Source organism: Uloborus diversus, unplaced genomic scaffold, assembly GCF_026930045.1.
Source record: "Uloborus diversus isolate 005 unplaced genomic scaffold, Udiv.v.3.1 scaffold_13, whole genome shotgun sequence".
Lineage (NCBI taxonomy): Eukaryota > Metazoa > Arthropoda > Arachnida > Araneae > Uloboridae > Uloborus > Uloborus diversus.
In genome coordinates this window covers 3,499,319-3,520,518 of record NW_026557987.1, presented here as the reverse complement: position 1 = coordinate 3,520,518, position 21,200 = coordinate 3,499,319, and the positions used below count along the sequence as shown (strand labels likewise).

Sequence of the window (21,200 nt, the reverse complement as noted above, 5' to 3'; positions counted from 1 at the left end):
ACATCTTTATTCTTCGGCAATTCAACTTGATCCGCAACGTAAGGAAGGTTTTCGTTTTTACATGCAATCGGAGAAAAGTAAAAATCATTCTACCTAACTTGAATGATTTTTACTGCAGCTAAAAAGACTAGGAATGATAATCAACAGAAAAAAGGGATAACTTGAAACTGATTTTACAGTGCTACTGGTTAAAACTAAGATTTGAAATAAACTTGAGGGAATTTAAGAACTCCAGAACGAAACAACGACCTATCGACACACCCCTCAACCCCAGATTCCTTATGAGTTTCGTAGCAACCTTTAGCGAACATAATTTTCTCCCGTAATCTTCAGTTTTCATGAGACAAACAGTCAAAAGTGAAAAAAAAAAAAAAAAAAATCTACGAATGTCTCGAAAAAGATTTTTTCGATATATATATATATATATATATATATAGAGAGAGAGAGAGAGAGATTTTCGATATATAGAAACAATTTTTCTATGTAATGAACATAGAAATTTGATGGGATTTCGATATATAGAAAATTTCGATATGTGGAAGTTCGATATACGGAGGTTCGACTGTACTATGTTTTGTGATCTGTTTCTCTGCGACTGTCCCTTTAATATAGTGTCCCTCGATCAGAGGTCCCTAATGATGTTAGAAGGATGACCTGTCATAACACCGGGGATGACCGAAGAGTCGTCTAATACTTTCACGTGCTTCGGAATGTTAACGGGCCGCTAGGCAAACCGGAATGCCGCCCCAGCTCCCTCCTGAGATTTCCATTCGCGCCGATGGGAGAAAACGTCATACGCTGCACTCATCTTCCTCCGGTAAGTGCGTTTTAACTTTCGATCTTAAATTTTGGTGAAGTATTAAATTTTAACAGTAATTTTGGTAAGTTCTGGGCTAACTAGGCGCTCCGATGGGAGGTGACCCAACGGCGGATCGAGAAAATTTTCAAGGAGGGGGACGACTGATTTTTTTTTCACTTATCTCTTACTACGTTTGCTTGGGGAGGAAGGGGGGCTGCCACATAACTTTATTTGGAGAGATTTAGACTAGAAGGAACTTTGCAGGAGGCCCCCTAATGTTCTCCTCATTTTACGTTATCAAAAGTTTTAAAATTGCATTTTTAGATCTCTCGAAACAGTAATAATTGAGTGGGAGGACTGTTTCGAACATCCCTGTTGTCTTCGAAATTCGTCAAAAATTTTGTGTTTTGAAACTTCAGTTTCGAAAAATTACCGGAGGAAAGCCCCTGAATTCTGCGTTTTTATTACTTTATTTCCGAAACATTGCTAGTGCAAGACCTCTCAAGGGAGGGGCGATCGCCCCTCCCTTTGTATCCGTCCTTGGGTGACCTCTCAAAAAAAAAATCCTTATTTTCCAAATTTTGCTGACGATTTGGTGAATTTAGAGACTATCTCAACATTGATATTCTTTTTTTTTTAATCTTAAAATTGTTTCTTAATAATGCCTAATGTTCCTTATCATTCAGTGGCGTAGTCTAGAGGGGGGGTGATATCCCCTTCCCATGAGACTCAAAATTATATTAACGAACACCTGTTGGCCCGTACCCGAGCCTGAAGAGGGCCCAATATTTTTAAAACTAGGGGTGAAATATAGGGGTAAACAATATGAAGGGGGGCCCGGAAAAGTCATTTGTGATAGTCCCCAAAATTTCTGTACACGTCCTTAGAGTGATACCCCCTCCCCATGAGACTCAAAGTTGTACTAACGAACACACATGCAAGGGCCTAAAATTCTGCTTTTCGGCCTTTTGGCTCGAAAAATTTCATAAGAGCCCCCACCCCTTTGAGAAAGTTCTAACTACGCCACTGTCCTCATTAGATGTCATGTATGTATATGTGTGCATGTTCCTATTCTGTCATTCGGAAAAATTGGAAGTTTGTTTGGCGAATTGAGAATTCTTACAGCTCCCAAAAATTTGAGTTCGGGGCGGGGGGTCAGTAGCGTAACTATGAGTTCTAGCGCCCCTGGCTAACTAAAGAAATTGCGCCCCCCTCCCCATGGGAAGTCACCGGAGGTCATTGTGACCTCTATTTTTTTTGGAAAATTTTGATTAGTTGATTCGACAAATAGGAGGCAGCATTGTAATTTTTTTCTTATTTTCTTTTTTAGAATTGTTTTTATGATGCCCAATGTTCCTTCTCAGCAGATATTATGCTCTTGTTCTTGCGAGTTTTTTTTTTTTTTTAATTTTTTTAAAGCATTTTTCAAATTTCATGATCAAAAAAAAAAAAAAAAAAACTCTTTAATTTTTTTTTTTTTTAATCAGTTGATATGCCGCCCCCTAGCTGCTGCGCCCCTGGCGAGAGTCACTCTTGCCAACCTCTAGTTACGCTACTGGCGGGGGCATCCCAATCTGGGACCAAGGCAATCCGAATAATCGATAATCCGGATAAAATGGGTAATTCGCATAAGTATGGACAAAAAAGTTTGAGATGAAAGAGTCGGAAGTCGAAGGTTAAAATCCCAAGAGTCGGAGTCTGTCATTTTTCCTCAGCGTCTGCAACTCTTCTAGTATTGCGGAGGCAGAGTAGGGTTGACTTATGACTTTGGGATGCCGGAGACGAAGACTCTTAAAGTCTCCCTCCGACTCCGCAGCCCTGCAGATCTAGCCGAAAATCATTCTCAAAAATCAGTCTGCTTCTATACCCAGACGGTACTGGAAGTTAATTAACTAAATGCTGCAGTACTTCTGGGATTATATGAAAAAACTTCTGTTGCAATTAAATTCTAGCATGTATCAATATAGTTTTTTAAACCTTTTTTTTTTTGGCATTGGTAATGCATTTACGTAATTTAATAATTATTCAAAAAATAAAGAAATAAATCTTACTACTATTATATATGCGAAAGTTTGTCTGTATGGATGTATGGATGGATGTATGGATGTTTGTTACTCTTTCACGCAAAAACTGCTGAACGGATTTTTATGAAACTTTACAATAATATAGCTTATGCATCAGAATAACACATAGGGTAGTTTTCGTCCCGTTATGGGGGGCAAAACCCCCTTAGGGGGGCAATAAAACACAATTTTTGTATAAATTCTCTAATATTGGGATGAAAAAATACTTGCACATATTAACATTATATCTCCATCGAAAGCTCTGATTTTTCTGATGAAGATGGCACCTGTTCCAAATTTCTAAGTCGAATAAAAAACGAGTTATGAGCTTTTTAGTTCCATGTTCAAAGGCTTTCCTCAACTCAATACAGTATTTAGTGTATCATCTCAACTCCCTGTCGATAGCGACAATTGTTGTATTGTTGACTATCTTTGCTTTTCGTGACTATTCAAGGCTTTTCTCAAGTCAAATCTTGAAGTATGATTTTTGCACAAGATTGGCAAATAATACATGATTTGGCTGATCATTTTCCAATTAAACGGAACTTTAATGTAATTAATGGTTTTTATTGATATTCATACTGATTGAACACTTACTCATTATCATATCAACCAGCAGATCGCCAAAATTTTTGCAGAAAGATTTCCGTAGCTGATGCATTTGGCAGTTTTTTCAACGTCGCTGTTTTTAAAGCCGAAGACTACGTCATAATGTTTCTCAGCTTTCACCATGTAAACAAATCATCGCCAATCAAAGAATTTTCAAAAGACTTTTTTTACTGTGTTAAATAATCCAGCAACTAAATTAGGCAAATCCATAAACAGCACAAAAACTTCCATTAATTTTCCTTTTTGCACAATTTCAAACAATCACCAAATTTTATTACTTATTTTGGTAACATTTCGTGTGAAACTGTTTAGCGCCATTTTATGGTGACCAAAAATATCTCAGCATCTGGCGACGATATCTCTGTAACGAAAATTAATATCATACTAGCTGCGTGCCCGGCGTTGCACGGGCTACCTAAAAAATGTAAGAGCAGTCCAGTTGATGCTTTTGTAGTACACTGACACTAGTTTCTAATGCGTTAAGAAATAAATAAATGCGCGTAAAGCAAGGTTTGCAAAACACCAGTAAAACATATTTTTGCCAAAACACCTCATCAACGTTAATAATCGTTATCAATGATACAAGTTATGAGTACATTTTCAGTCAGCACAAAAGGGGAAAATATATGCATTATCAACTATAATCTTTACTCACGTTAAACTGAATTACATCTGATAGACTATATCGGAAATATTTATGCACAATAACAATCCGCTTTTTACATAAAATAGTCTACTACCCGGCGTTGCCCGGGTGTCTATTAATGCAACATACCACTCAGATAAATATTTGGATGGATTCTATCCACATGGTCGTACAAGAATTACATCAATCCGTTTTCCAGGTACAAACCCTCAAAGAACTCAAATAACTTGTAAATCACTCATTTACTTTACGACGTGCACGGTCCTCCTCGAAAATGAAAGTTATGTCATGTGACGCGTATTTAACTATCAGGCTTGAACAAAAAAAAACAGCAAAATTTTGCTGCAGATTACGGCAAAATAATCGAAAAGTAAACAACTTAAACACCCTGATTACAGGAAAAGCCTTAAAACAAAAGCCTAATTTTATTTCTTTATATTCGAGAAAAAAAATTGCAACAGATGTTTCTTTTCAATGATTTTCTTCACGTTGTAAATTTTAATAAAAGCGTTCATCCGGAAAGTTGAGTTGAAGCACTGAATAATAATTTGAATGGAGGAAAGCCTTCGAAAAATAGTGATTTGATTTTGAAATCTAAGAGTCATAATTAAAAGTTTTTAATTGATATCTCCGCTAATTATTATCGGAGAATTATGTTAAATAGCCAAACATGAAGACGGGAGGATGACGAACCCATCGATACCTGGTTCGATGGTCAGTTCACTGTCGTTCGGGAGAAGAAGCTTGGACATAGATAGATAGATAGATAGATACTCAGATTTTATATGTATAAGATCGTTTTACAAAGTAAGGAAAGAAGGGGGGAGCATCATCGAAGGTACCCCAAAACGACTTTCGCAAATTCGGTAAAATCGCACCAAGAGCCCACAATGATTGAAATTTCCCAAAATAACTAAAGCAGGTATAAGGGGATTACGAGCGGAGCTACTTTTTTTTAACCACTTCGTACTTCATTAGCCATACAGAGAAGGTTTTAGACTCCATATGAAAAAAAAAAAAAAGTATCAACAGATTAATCTTTTTAAACATGAGAAGAATAATTTCATGTTCTGGAAATTTGTATATGCTTAAATATAGTGCTTTCGTTTCTAAATCAATACTATTTTGTTCTTTATACTTATTGCTATTTTACTTTTATGCGTAAGGAAGAAACTCGATTTTTAATCACGTCAAAAAGATGTGTTTTAAATTCTTTCACTTAAAACAGAAAACAAAAGCAAGTAACGATTTTTTCTCATAATTATTACTGACCTAGGCAATGCCGGGTATTTTTGCTAGTCAATAAATAAAAATGGCCAATTTTGATACTTACAGCAACTTTAGTTTTACTAAACCACTAGTATTAATTAGTTTCAGATCCCATTTCTAACATGGCTCTAACTAGAGAACTACACGAATTTTAAGATAATTTAAAAAGTTTAAACAGGTATCAATCAAAAAAGCATACAGAACCCCCCCCCCCCCCCTCCTCCTTTTTTTTTTTTTTGAAGCAAAGTTTATTTGCCGTCGTGGCCCCGATATCCATAGATGTAAGGTCTGAAAGTCTCCCGAAATGTTAAGAAAAGCGTCAAATTTAAAGACTTGACGAGAAATTCAAGGTACCAGATTTCACCGTCTTCATGTGGCAGGACATCCATCTGCAATTCGAGTGAAAGACGGCTTCCATTGCTCACCGAAACTCGATCAGTTTGGCAACTTTGTCTAAAATTTCTGCAGGCTTTATAATGAACTCATTTCTAACTTCAGGAACACAATTTATACGTCGAAAAAAAGAAAGGTAAGGTTGCATTCTTTCGATTTGTTGCTGATTTAGATTATTCTTCATCATTACACTATCGAATGGTACCCCCCCCCCCCACCCCCAATTCGGCAAATTTTGTCTGACGATTCCACAAAATTATCATCATTCGGCAACATTTGGAGTTCCACTCTGCAAATGGAGAGATTCAGGCCCTCCCAAAAATTTGCCTTCGGGGCACCCCTGAAAGTATACAGGGGTGCCTATTTAGGGAAGGGAGGGGGGGGGGGCATGGCGCAGATTGCGCCAATGACATTTTTGGGGGGGTCGAGGGGTATTTTTCTCATTTTTGGGAGGGTTTTTGCTTTTTTTGGAGAAGGGGGGGGAGGGGCTCCGTGACCAGGGTTGCCAGACGTCCCGGATTTCAAAGGACAGTCCCGTATTTTGAAAAATGTCCCGTGTCCCGGGGAACTTCCATACCGGACGGCTTATGTCCCGTATTTTAGCTAATAACAATATTTTATAATACGAAACAGTATTTTAAGGTAAAAAAATAAAAAAAACGAAAAACGTGATTAAACTAATTAGCACCTGTTCCTATCAACGTCGATCTGTATGCTGAACTTCGTTCTATTACTTAATTTATTCTTTGAGTTAGAGTTCCTTCAAAAGTGTACTCACAAATAAACATACTAAGAGGAATCTTTCGAAAGCTATTGAAACATGATTGTTTATCACCCCTTAAAACTACACCATAAGCAGTAATTGCCCTCACCACAAAAATATCATCCTCCCGCCCCTTTAGAAGCCTGTCCCGTATTTACTGTTCTTAAATCTGGCAACCCAGTCCGTGATATTGAGGGGGCACCCCTGTATACTTTACTCAGGAGTGATTGTGTTCTGCTATTTTACCGAATTTCCGGTATTTTCGGACGTATTTCCGGTATTTTTATGTCCGAAAATACCGGAGTTATACATATATTTTTTTTTTCTATGCTTTTATCTCCCTACCTCCGCAATTTTTTTAAATTATATAATACTCATCAAATATACCTGCAAGAGCCTTAAGATGGACACCTATCCCTTAAGATGGACAAATAAATGTCAAGATAATTTATATAACACCAGCTCAAAAGTAACTTTCTAACCTTAAAAAATTTAATCACATGTATACACAATATTTTGACTCAGAAGTATTTAATACTATGGCAAAGGTGCACCTAAGTAATAGGGGCCAAAGATTACCGCCCCCCCCCACCCCCCGGTCTCGCTTTGAAACTTTCAGGTATTTTTTCATGAACTCACAATCACCGCTGTAATACTCTTGTGTCATTCAGCTTTTTTTTTAATTGAGAAGGGAACTGACAACAAAAAAGTCCGTTGTAAAAAAAATGTGCTCCGTTTATGTTCTTCACTTCTTCCAGGTCTGAAGTTGAGGTTCACAAATCCATCGACTTGTTGGAGAAAGTTCCATCGCTCGGTTTCCCGCGAGAGTGAGAGAGAGGTGGTCTGACCACCACTTTACCTCACTAATGAGGCATTGCGTGCTTGTCACGCGAAATCGATTACAGAGTATTGCATCCAAGGTCAAGTTGAACTATTAAATCGCTTAACATTCCGTAACTCGATCTCTGCCGAGATTTAAGAAAACAAAAAAAGAAACCCGTATTGTGTGTCTGATCTCTTTTCCTTGTAAATGCAACAAAGGGATTCCCGCCTTGGTTTGTTGATGATGAGTTCATATTTTCCACACACCAACACACACCACTGATTTCACACTTATGAAGTGTTTTTTTTTTGAGCAATCACGATTGCTTATTGTTCTCATTTGACTGTTTTGATGTCCTTTGATTTTATTTTCCCACCGCCACCCTCCGCACCATCACCGTCGACCGGGTCCTCACGATGCTGCCCCTATAGCGAAAGCCGTCTCCAGGTTACATCCATCTCCTACACACACGCGCATACATACACAACTACACACACACACGCACACAAACACATACACCTACACACATACACACACGCATACATACACACACATACACACAACTACCCACACATTCATGCCTGCACACAGACACAAACACATATGCCTACAAACACATAAACATACCCCCCCCCACACACACATTCATACACACAACTACCCACACACTTATGCCAGTACACAGACACAAACACACATGCCTACACACACATACACATACCCCCTACACACAAACACACACGCCTACATACACACACTCGTGATTGCGAAAAACATAATTTGAATTCAAGATGTCATAATTCAAATTATTTTTTCTTCCTGAAATTCCTAAATTGCCACTTCTTAGAGAAAACACACTTTACCTATTTCAAAAAAAATGTAAAGTTACAAGTTTCAAAAAAAGTGATAGTGGCACAGTGGAACCTCTTTTATCCGCCCCCTTCCCCTTGATCCGGATCTCCGTATCACAATTGTAGAGTTTTAAAAAGAGTTTGAAACCAGGAGTGCCCCCCCCCCCCTTCAAGCAAGGGCGACCCCCCTAAAAATCGCGAAGTCCTCCCCCCTCAAAAAGCAAGAGCCCTTCTAAAAAAGAGAAAAATACCCATCAAAACACCCCCCTTTAAATTTCAATGTCGTAGTCTGCGCCATGACCCCCCCCCCCCCTCCAGGTGGGCGCTCCAGTTGAAATGATAGTAAATTATGATAACTGAACTTTTAGTGCGCTCAACATTCGCTCTTAATTTTGATTGAAGATATGAGACACATACGTTTTCTTGATTTTTACTTCCTTTTACAAAAAAGGAAGTATTGTATTCGCGAGAAAATTTTCACTCAAAAATCGCCCTTAATTTCCATTTTGCTCACCCCCAAATGAATGTTGAGTTTTTTTTTCGATTCGACCACATGCGGAAAAGTGCCTAAGAATGTATAGACACGCGAAATATCCATTTTGACCATCACCGAGGTAATTACAACGACTTTTCTCGTGACGTCTGTATGTATGTGCGTATGTGTGTATGTGCGTATGTGCGTATGTATCTCGCATAACTCAAAAATGGTATGTCCTAGAAAGTTGAAATTTGGTACATAGACTCGTAGTGGGGTCTAGTTGTGCACCTTCCCTTTTGGTTGCATTCGGATGTTCCTAAGGGGGTCTTTTGCCCCTTTTGTGGGGAAATCATTGTTAATTTCGATGTAAACTCAAGTGGTGTTATAATTTGTCGGACGCTTGGCGATATATCGCCAGTCTTTTGGTCGCCAACTTGGCGACAAATTTGACGATTTTTTTTTTAATTTTAAATTTGTTTCAATGTGGCCACTGTTGGTGATATTTAGAGAGTAAACAATTGAATCACATTAAAATTGCCAATCATGAGGAAATGACATTAAGTTGGACTAAAAGGAAGTCATGTGATGCACACATCAGCCCTTTTTTTTTTTTTGAATGAATGTACAACTCCTACATTGATCGCGCAATAAATTGTGGCAAACTAATCATCATGGCGCACTTTTTCGGCTTGTCAGTTTGACTGAACTGTAAATGATCAAGGTTTCGATTGAATAATATGAAGTGTGGACTCGGTGCGAAACAATCTCATGTCATTTTATGACAAAGCATTGTTTTTCGCTGTAATCAAAATTATGTCTCTTTATTTAAGGATTTGTTTTGCTTAATACCCATGTTACCCGGATCATCCGGGTTTTCGTTTATCCAGATTGCTTTAGGTCCCAAAATACGAAATTTTACAGAGGACAACATTGATATAAGAAAGTGATTGCAAAATGAAAGCAAAATGTTCATCTGGGCGGTCATTCCAAGCTCGTCAACTTGCGAGATCGAGATTCTCGCTCACGTGATCGGTTGTGACGAAACCAGAGTGTCGCAAAGTAGTATTCTGATCTACTCGAACCTAGCCGCAAGTTGAGTTCGAGTAGATTAAAATACTACTTTGCGATATTTCTACGTCACAACCAATCACGTGAGCGAGAATCTCGATCTCGCAAGTTGACGAGCTTGGAATGACCGCCCTGGACTGGACAAATCCCAAATGAAAGGAGGTTTTGGTGTACACTTGCTGGGCAACTTTTAGCGGGAATGTACGAAGCGACACAAAAGGGAATCGAAGCATAACAGTCTCGTACGATGTCCTACGTCATCTCGTGCACAGTTACTGTAAACGGGCGACTAATAATATCAAACTCGTCGGCTATCAACTAAACGTTTCAAGCGATCCCAGATATGTTCGATCTAATACAAATAAATAGTGACGACCAGCAACAGGCTCTGGGCCCAGCTAGACTGGTCCTAGTCAATTTACAATCCCCAGTGAAGATCAATGGCCCTCTTAAAACCATCTACTCCCTTGCTCATTATCACCTCTTCCGGTAAGCTGTTCCAAGGTTCCACTCCCCTGCTATAATAGTAATTTTTCCTAACATCCATGTTAGCCTGAGATTTAAACAACTTAAAACAATGACCCCTTGGCCTGTTTTCAGTGCTAAACTTCAGCCCCGTAACATCTTTCATTTTATTCAATTTAAACAACTGAATCATGTCCCCTCGGTCCCTTCTTTGCTCAAGACTGTACATTTTTAGTCTTTTGAGCCTGGAATCATAATCTAAGTGGGAAAGTCCACTTATTAGCCTTGTAACCCGCCTTTGAACCCTTTCCAATACATTAATATCTTTCTTAAGATAAGGAGACCAAAACTGAACAGCATACACCAAATGAGGTCTTACCAAACTTCTATATAAGGGCAGAACTTCTTTAGATTTGCTCAGGGGATCCAGCAGGCCCTAGAAAGTGATAATGTGCAAGAAGCCTTCTGACATGTTTGCTGTGTGCGACCGAGCATTGTCGTGTTGAAAATGGCTCCTGGGAGCTCTGCCATGAGTGCCAACACATGCGACTGAAGCATGGCACAACGTATTATGGTGTGATAGTGGTAAAAGTGTCAAGATGCAATTATGAGAACGTTCATCTTTTAAATTGCACCATAATTTCAATGAATGACATCAGTTTAAATTTCTAGTGCAAGCAAAGATCAAATGGTATTTTAGTAACAGCCATAATTCTAGGAGTGACATTATTGACCATACATTGGCAATATATGTTCTTTTAATCCACTAAATTAATATTTTCTCCGCTGTACATTTGAAAAATATTTGTTAAACACTTCACCCAAATGTTATTTTTAAGTGACTAATTTGAACAATTTGAAAAAAATACTGCAAGTTTCATGGAACCCTCGCGGGCTTTCGAAAAGCACTAAATTTGAACTGATCGGATAATTATTTCGGGTAGAGAGAGCGATTTAATGCCATTTTCGAGCAGTTCGAACGGTTCGATTCTTTCTTCGGCGTTCGAAAAAACCCCCACGTTCCTTCTCGGGTGCTCAAGTACCTCCCTGCCAAATTTGGTCGTGATCCGACGTAAACTGTGGATTTGTATAGGGAACATATATACACATATATTCTTTGTTTTATTTACATAGATTTTGTTATAGAGTGGATTAAAATGCTTCAAATCAAGTTCCTCCAACAGCAACGAGCTTTCAACAAATGTCCTTTAAAATTACGTCAAATTCACTTAAGCTTTTACCCTGATCTAATCTAGGTCCGATTAAGATGCCACAAAAGTGGATATTCCCGTTGCTGCTGGTGGCGGCTCTACTGACCTTGTCGATGACATTCGACGACGAGTATGATGACGATGATGAAGAAGACAAAGCTCTGTATGGCGACGAAGACAAAAAAAATAACGACGACGAAAAGGACAACGGGACGCGAATCAGAATCAAAAAACGTCGACGACCCATCGATCTGAATATAAGAGTTCCGTAAGTTCGAGTTTTTTAATGTTACACAGTAGTCTCCATTGGTCGCCATAGGGGGGGGGGGGGCTAGAGACAATGTTACTGTTAGTTTTTTTAAATAAATTTTGAGCAAAATTGTCATTTAAACAAGCCAATAAGGATTGATCGTTACTTTAGATTTTTTTGAAACTTTTATCTGCATTGATTTTGCTTTTAGAATTTTTCAACGTACAACGATGTATTTTAAAAGATTAATTTCTACATGTATTCTAAATAGTGATGTGGATCGGGTAAATACCCAGTGGTAGATAAATACTTTTTGGATATTTACCCAAGGCCTGGGTAAATACCCAAAACTTGGGTATTTTACAAAAAAAATGCAAAAAGTGAGTCTGAAAATTTTTTAAAAATCTAAATATGAAATAATTGGTAAAACTGATACATACATATGTATTACACAGTTTATAATATTTTTTATTGGAAGACTTGATGAAATTTTGAAAGAAACATATCGTGAACCAAAGAATCCTTCTTTTTATGCTATAATTGGACAAGTATAAGCAATTCAATGATGAACTTCAGGATATCAAAATCACAATCTAGGTTAGTCATATCCAAAATGAAAAAAAAAAAAAGGAAGCATGGGGGATGCTTGGAAGAATTTACTGAGAAGTTATTAAGAATATTATGTATACCTACCACATTTGTTTTAAAAAGTGATCCTCCGCCGGTACACAAACAACGACGCTACTACCTGACGGCAATACATAGATGGTGTTGCTATGACGATGGATCCAAACAATTCAAATCAAATCGTAAATTGGTTAATTTTAAAATTTAAATTTAGAAGTTAACCAATTGTTTTCTCCACTTTTAATTTCTAATGCTTTCGAACTTCGATAGTTGGAAGTAGCCAGAAGACCGAAAATATGCTTACTGGGATCATTTTGCTCTATGTTAAAAGGGAGAATGTGACAGGCATTTAGTATTTAGGAGGCATTAGTTCGTCACTCACTTTGTATTTGTACTGGTAAAAGTTTAAATTTTGTTTTGAAAAGTGAAAAACAAAAAAGAAAGATGGGGACATTGATTAGGCATATCCAACACATTTAATGTGAATATCATATTAGATTGCTAACTTGTTTCACACAATAATTCTTTAAATATGTGATCAAAATACAATTTTTGGACAAAAATTTATTGTTTTGTATATGGTTGGCTATATATATACACAGTGGAGTAGACAAAAAAGTATTTTAGTTGAATATAAATTTTTGAAATAAATACCCAGGTAAATACCCTGGGTATTTACCCCTAAAAATAAATACCCAGGTATTTTACATCACTAATTCTAAAGAGAACAAAAGTTTAAATTCCCCTTAAAAGGGTTAAAAGTCCGTCTGAAATTTAAAAAAGAAAATCTTTACAAATTTAGCTTTCTGTTATTTCTTTATGAACAGATGAAGAAGAAAGTAAACGTTTAACACATTAAATTAAAGCCTTGAAGCATATAACTCTTCTTAGGTCACCCTTTCCTCCTAAAATTACGCATTGCTTCAATGAACAGCATCCCGAAACGGAGATGCATTGGCTCAGCTGGTTAGAGCGCCGTGCTAATACTGCGAAGGGTCGTGATCGAATCCTCAACGGCCGAAAAATTACGTTTTTATTGTATTGCCGAAAAATGGGGTCGTTTCCAAAATTTGCATGCTTGAAAACATAGGACCTGACCATTTTTTTTAACAATTTATTTAAAATTACTTCAATCGGTGCGGTTTCATTGTTTACGCTTCTGCCGATGACATCACAAATGATGAAATGCCATTCACTGAGCAAAATATTTAATTCGCATCTTTACTCACGTGTATTGGCAACGATAGGGTTGATAGCAAGCGTAGAGCGCAATTTTAATTCGCTGCTTGATTATCATAACGTGGAAACGGGATAGAAAGATGCGCCAAAGTGCATCATTTGTGACGTCATAAAGACCGCGCCTTGTTTGAAAAATCGGACATTTTAAAAAATTAATTAAAAAATAACTGTTGGGTAAATTAAAGTATTTTGTGGGTCCATATTATTATTATTATTTTGAGCGATCACGATTGCTTAGTGCTTTCATTTGACTGTTTTTGGCGTCCTATCATTTTATTTTCCCGCCAGCACCCTCTGCAGCATCACCGTCGACCGGCTCCTCACGATGCTGCTCGTATAGCGAAAGCCGTCTCCAGGTTGCATCCATGTCCTACACACACGCGCATACCATACACGCACCTACACACACATATACACCTACACAAACACATACACACACGCATACACATACTTACACACGTACACAAACACCTACACACTCACATACACACAACTACCCACACACTCATGCCTGCACACAGACACATACCCCCCCCCCCCGCCACACACATACACACAACTACCCACACACTCATGCCTGCACACAGACACAAACACATATGCCCACCCATACACATACCCCCCCCCCCCCCGCCACACACATACACACAACTACCCACACACTCATGCCTGCACACAGACACACACATGCCTACATACACACACACACTCGTGATTGAGAAAAACATAATTTGAATTCAAGATGACCAAAATTCAAATTAATATATATATATATATATTTATTTTGCTTATATTCTATCTATTTCAGTGACTAAAAGTAATACTTTTGACTGAAGGAAACAACCCCGTTGTACGTCATTATTTTTTTCAGCAGAATTCTGATCTAAATTTCCATGAACATATAAGCAAAACACATTGCAGGATTCTGAGCTACACCGCCGTGCTAAAAGCGCAGTCTTGTCTGCAGCCGAGTTCAAAAGGAGAAATTCCCGTTTTAAAGTTTTGCGTCTCCATATATTTGATTCAGATGCAACTTTTTCAGACTTTTTTTTTTTTTAAATATTTCCCACTCACAAATTATCATAAAACATTATATTTAAGTGAAATACGTGACAAAGTACAACCTGGTGACCATAACTCAATTTTGATAAAAAGTGCAGATACCAATTTTGTTCTTAGCACGGCAGTACAGTTCTGCTGTTATAATCATGAAACAAGAAATAATTTTAACATAGTAAATCGCAGTATTTAAAAATATTGTAACAGATCCGGTGCGACTTCCAACTTTCTTGAAAGGACGACACAGTTCTTGAGAGAAACACAGGGGATTTATTTACACTATGTACAGGAAAGATCATTGACAACTGCAAAATGAATCATCAGCAATTAAGCAAATAACAATCAACACCGTAAACTCAACGGTTACACACGTATTTACATCCAAATAAGCAAAAATACAGCTCAAAAGGCTTCACAAAACAGAGAAATAAATGCTCTCCAGCGTACCGCTGCGACGATTCACAGGCAAAAGCTAACTCAAGACTGACTTTTTGACCTGTGGGCCGCTTTTTATACACATCGAAAAGTTTCCACAATATTCCAAAAGATTCCCGAAAATCGTAGACCGTTATTTTATTTCTTTCCATTCACAAATTTTATCATTCAGAAATGAGGAGACCGTATACTTCAGCCGAATGTACAGGGGCTGTATATTCATTACAGGAAACTACTTAGAGGTTACGTTACTACAATAATTTTAGACGAAAGATAATTTAAAAAACGCCAAATTTAGCTAGATTACGACAAATTAATTACAAAAATAATTACTACTTACAGAATTTGTAACAATATTTTAACAAAATAGAGGCATCAGTTTTAATTAATTTTGTTGCGTTGAAACGTGATTGTTTACAATCCATGTGTATAGCATTCAGGGTTGAAAGCCTATTAGCTTAATTAATAAGAGCGTTCTGCTGATAACTCGAAGGGCATGGAATTGATCTTCCCATAGGCCAGAAAATGTAGTTTTCGAATACATAATCATTCTCAGTCGAATTCTGGTCCAAACCTCCATGAATATACAATCTTAACTCAATGGGGGTAGGATTAGAGGATTCAAAACCACAGTTGTGTTGTTGCATTAAAATCAGAAGAAAAAAGTTCATATCAGCATGGTAAATCGCGTTGTTCCTTAAAGGTGTTTTGGTGGGTAAGCCATAACTTCCATAATACTTCATCGAACTTTAAAAAAGTAAGATTTTATTTCAAAGGTTTTTGCACCTCTATCAGTGGAAAATAAACAAATAAGTCACATTTTTGCTGTTATTTTTTAAAGAAAAAATATTTTTTGAATTTCCTCTGTCGAGCGCAAATGCTTCGGAAGGATCAGCTCGTTTCGCATAAAGCAATAATTTTAATCGGGACAGAGCGATTGATAACATAAACCGCGATCACACTATAAGCGGAGGTTACTGTATTGGTCAATGAATTTATATTACGCTTCAAAAAAAGAAAAAAACAAGCATTTATTTCATTTACTTATTTTCAGGTTTTTCTCTATGTTCCTGCGCAGGAAGAAGGATGGCCCAGCCAAGTAGGTTGACTTCTGTTTTCATACGCGATTAAACAAACCACATGGCATTTTTTCCACATAACATTTTCAAAAATGCTTTACATTTAATGCTTGTAGGCAGTAAGGCCTGCCGAATGTTCTTGTTGAGGGGGGGGGTGCAAGACGGGCCTTCAAAGTTAGAGGTAAATTTGACCCTTATTGAGTTTCAAAGGTACTTTTTCATTATTTCTTTCAAGTTTTAAAATTGAATAGAAAATTTAAAAAATCTGTTTTTTAATACGAATTAAAGGGTTCAAACTTGTTTAAATTCAGAGTTTCGAATGGTAACGAACACGATTTTTTGCGATAACGGAAAAACAGGGAAAATGGACAGGTCCTGGGACCAATGTCTAGTGTTAGTACTCGACCGGCTTCGCGCCGATCTTTCTTGAAGGAAAAGTTGAGACTATTAGGATAGACATTCCAGGGGGAGGGGAAATAAAACAAAGTAAATCTTTAAAAATATTTTCTGACCCCCCTTCCCCTCCTCCACATCAATCCACTTTTTTTTTTTTTTTAATTTCAAACACATACGGCAAAAAAAAAAAAAAAAAAAAGAAAAAAACTAAAAAGTTATAAATTATTGTCTGAAAAAAGTGAGGGGGCCCGGGCTCCCTCTGGCCCCTCTCACGAGCCGCTACTGTGCCCCAGGGTATCGCCAAGCATCTTTCTCAGTTTACCTCTCTTCCAGTTGGATACAAGGCCCGACTAATTAAAAGTGAGGCCCTAGGCCCACAATAATTTGGAGTCCCCCTGAAGACTATAACGGGATATGGAGGTTACAGGTTTAGTCCACGTCGGAATTCATTTTTGGGGCCTCTTTTTCTATCCCAGAATTACGTAAATCATTAACCATGTGCATTTATGCATCCCTTCAGGATCCTTTCATTCCCTTTATGATGCTTCCCATTCCTCATAGTTGTGGCATGGTAAATTCGCTAATAGCAAAATGAATAAAAATTCTCCTTTAACACTCCGTCGGGCGCAATATGTTGTAGAACATGATCGGGCGCATTGAGCCTGGGAAGCACACTTTGATCTACTGATCTACGCATGTTCACATTTTCTTACGAAAAAATTGTCAACTACAAACACCAAAGAAGAGAAATAAAAGTTTTCCATGATTTTCGAATGTAACATAAGTTTATTTGAGAAAATGAATGTACATTGATTGAAGCTACTGAGGGGGCGTGGCTAACTAAAGAACTCGAGGTGTGCCTAATAGATCAGTTGCGCCCGACGGAGTGTTAAGGAAGTTTTTTGCGATTAATAAGTTATTATTTTTTAATTATTATGCATAATTGTTTAGGAAATTTGAGGCCCCTTAGGAAGATGAGGCCCCAGGCCTGGTTGGCCTGTGCTATAATCAGGCCCTGGTTGGACACAAAACAACAGTCAAAATCTTCCACGCTTCTTTCTCTCTTTCCAGGCTTGGAATCCAAGTGTTCCCAGATTCACAAAACGGGAGTTTAGTGGACATCATCGGCAGTTGGTGGAAAAGATAGCATTCAAGTAATACGTCTCAGGGAGGCACTTTTTTGAAAGATTTATCATCGCAAAAACGTAAAAAAATACTCTTAAATTACCCTCTGAGGTACTGCACCAAATAATCTTATGCTTAAATTGTAAGAAATGATTAAATTGCAAACCACTTTTCTAATCGTTTGCAAAAATAGAGTAATTCAGGATCAATCAATTCGCAACTCCAGGGCTTGAATACGCTACCTTGCGGCAGGGTTGCTAACTACTAAAAATCTTTGCCCCTAAACTCAACTCAAAAAACCCCTAAATGCGATTGAAAAGATTCATGTGACGTCAAAGTCACGTGATCTTTTACTGTGACATCACACACATGGCAAATTAAAAGGTCACGTGCCCATTGCTAGTGTCGATGCTGGGTGAGTTAAGGCATTTTGTTTCATTTTTATGCCATTTCTAATCAAAACAAATGGTCCAAAAAGCCTCAAAAAATGTATGTAAGTAAAAAAATAAAATAAAATAGTCGAACTTGCATTCCCAAAGGTTAAAAAAAAACATTTTTACCTAATAAAACCCTAAAATTTAAACCCCTAAAAAAACCCCATACTAAAATTTTCCCCCTAAATCTAGGGGGAAAACCCCTAAATTGGCAATCCTGCCTTGCGGTGATTAACAATACTAAAGAAAACGGCAAATTCCATTCCACGTGTTTTCTTTAGGTAAATTACACGCTTCAGACAGTTTGGGGTGTAATTTCAGAAGAATAGAAAAGCTTCCCACAAACACGATGAAAAATGTCTGTCATTCGCTAAGCATCAAAGCAAGTTATAAGTTACGGCATGCGTTTGTTTTACCTTTTTCATCCGCCATTAGACATTGGCTGCAGCGCCCCCTATAGTTTATTGGAGTTGCGAATACGGTTTTTTCACTTGTTTCCATCTTGCAACATTTCAACTAGCCGCCTACGGCGGCTCGTACAGCCCGCCTCAGACAGGTTGGTGTTCAACTCGGTTCCTCCGAAGTACCGCAGTACAGCGTCTTTGGCGCTGTACTTCGGGGGCTGCGCTTAGCGAAAGAGAATTAATTTACGTTTCTGGTAAGCAAATTGCATTCCTTTCAAGGAAAAGAATCATCGCATCGCTTGCGTCGGTACATTAATCAATGAGAAGTGCATTAATTTTCAGCGTGGCGTAGCTCTAGAATCATCCCATTCCCAGTCACCTTGTAACTCAACCATTCAATAATTTCAGCTTTAAGCAGAAAAAAAAGAGAGCAATTATAAACACAGGAAAGAAGGCCCCCGACAAAGGCAAATTCAACGTAGATTTGGGAAAAGAACCAAAGGTCGAATTTGGCACCATGTCAAAGTGATTTCCTTCTAGCGAAAAACGCTCTTAAGAATAAACGCTTTAAATGTTTAAATTAATATCTTCGCTAATTAAAGGCGTAGAAAAACGAAACTTTAATAAACATGAGCCAGAAAAAATTACTATTCTATCGACCTAGTTCAATCGTCAATTCTCTGGCGTTCGGAAGAAGTTAGAGCGGCATACATAGATAGATAGATAGATAGATACAAAGATACACTCAGTTTTTGATATATAAGATATTTCCTTTGCTCATTTATATTTGGTTCTTATCGAAAAATATATAAATTTAAAAAACATAAAAACATTCATCCGTTTAACCTTTTTTGTAGCAAAAACTTGCAACAAAACTCCATCCATCTTTGAGGTTTCATTCGTTAAAAAAGAGACACGGCTGGTAAATTTTGGAAAGTGTACTTCAAAAAATATTATTTTTGCATCTATGTCCTCCCAAATATTTCATGTTAAAGCAAGCCCCCCCCCCCTCCGCCCTCCCCATTTGTCGCCGCGGCTGATTCTTTGTACAAGGTATCTGCTACATTTCCATGACTCAAGGGAAGCAATGTTTTCAGAAAATACATACATTTGTCACAAGAATTGTCTGTATTAGTGCTTTGTGAACATAAAACTGCAACCATCTGAGCTATGCTTAAGCTTTGCAGTTTGCACATATGTTTCTAAAATTCAAATCAAGCAAAATATAACGAACTGAGATACTATTATAACTAAAAAGCAACCAAAACAAAATATAAATTTCATTCTATCTTTACCCTATAAACGTCCTTGAAATTTCCGAGTGGGCGTGGCAAAATGACGAGTGAGCAAGTCATAAATTAAAACAAAAATGATTTAAAATAACAACATATAAAATTTTTAATGGTAAAATCACACAGTAAACAAAAACAAGCAAATTTTATAGACCGGGATGCAATTGGATTTTGAAAATCAGAATTTGCTCAAAAAAAAAAAAAAGCGCGGATTCGGTAAATTAGGTATTTATAAGCCCATGACCAATGGGGTCGTTTCCAAAAATTTAAAAGTATTTTTTTTTTTTTTCTGAAAGAGCATGTTTAAAAACATAGAATCTGACCATTTTTTAAATAATTTGTTTCAGTTTAATATTTAAAAAAAAAAATACTTAAATCGGAGTGCTTTTATTGTTTACAGCTTCTGCCCATGTCATCAAATAATAAAATGTCATTCTGTGTTGACATTCGCAGTGCAAAAAATTTAATTCGTATCTTTACTCACGTGCATTGGCAATGATATGGTCGATAGTAATGGTACAGCGCAACATTTATAATTCGCTTCTTGATAATCATAACATGGTAGAAATGTGACGTCATCAAGACCACGCCTTGTTTAAAAAATCGGACATTTTAAAAAATTAATTAAAAGAAAAATGTTGGGAAAATGAAAGTATTTTCTGGGTCCATGTTATTTTCTTTTGGTAATTCTATCCATTTCAATGACTAAAAGTAGTACATTTGACCAAAGGAAACCACCCCATTGTCAGTTTTCATGACTTTTTAGCATTTTTTGTTGAAAATCACATGGTCTAAATGCCCATTTTCGAAATCCATGATTTTCCTGGACTTTCCAGGTGCATGGATATCCCGTTTGTAACTCCGAAACAGGTTACTTTTCACAATAATTTGCTATTTCCATACTTTGCTAATGCTATTGAAATAAAACTGTTTGAAGATAAGTAAAAAAAAAAACTCTTTTAATTTCTTTCCAGGCTTGGAATTCAGGTGTTTCCAGATTCGCAATACGGAAGTTTAGTGGACATCAATCACAGATGGTGGTGGAAAAGATAACAATATTTGTGGAATTTGGTTCAAGAAGTCAATGTTTGAAAAATTTACCATTGTAAATTCTTATGAGATATTTTACATCGCACTAACATACCATGTTACGTTTTAACAGTGATTAAAGTTCATGATGCCATTTTACAAATCGACTGAATATTTTCTTCATCTGCTTATAATCACTTGTGTTGACAATAGTATCATTGGTTACTATTCAATCTGTTTTTTTTTCCTTCAATTTAAACTATTTTCTGATTATTCTTCTTTTGTCAGACGGTTTTTCGTTCGTTAGCTCACATCAGGATTGTTAGGTTTTTGACATTGTCGGTTCTATTTGTCATAGGCTACTCACACGAAGGGGGGGGGGGGCAACAGCCC

The 21,200-nt window shown here is 37.2% G+C and overlaps 1 protein-coding gene across 1 annotated transcript; it reads left to right on the top strand.

Moving 5' to 3' along the window:
* The first annotated feature begins 779 nt into the window (after nt 1-779).
* LOC129232673 (uncharacterized) lies at nt 780-20,954 on the top strand. Its single transcript, XM_054866806.1, has 4 exons — nt 780-817; nt 11,484-11,706; nt 16,103-16,147; nt 20,753-20,954. Exons 2-4 carry the CDS (start codon nt 11,495-11,497, stop codon nt 20,829-20,831), a joined length of 336 nt encoding a protein of 111 aa, XP_054722781.1. The 5' UTR covers nt 780-817; nt 11,484-11,494; the 3' UTR covers nt 20,832-20,954.
* Nucleotides 20,955-21,200: the final 246 nt, after the last annotated feature.

Coding starts and splice junctions, on each gene's coding strand:
- LOC129232673 (XM_054866806.1), top strand. CDS start 11,495: ATGCCACAAAAGTGGATATTCCCGTTGCTGCTGGTGGCGGCTCTACTG. Junction 11,707..16,102: donor GATCTGAATATAAGAGTTCC/GTAAGTTCGAGT, acceptor ACTTATTTTCAG/GTTTTTCTCTATGTTCCTGC. Junction 16,148..20,752: donor AAGAAGGATGGCCCAGCCAA/GTAGGTTGACTT, acceptor ATTTCTTTCCAG/GCTTGGAATTCAGGTGTTTC.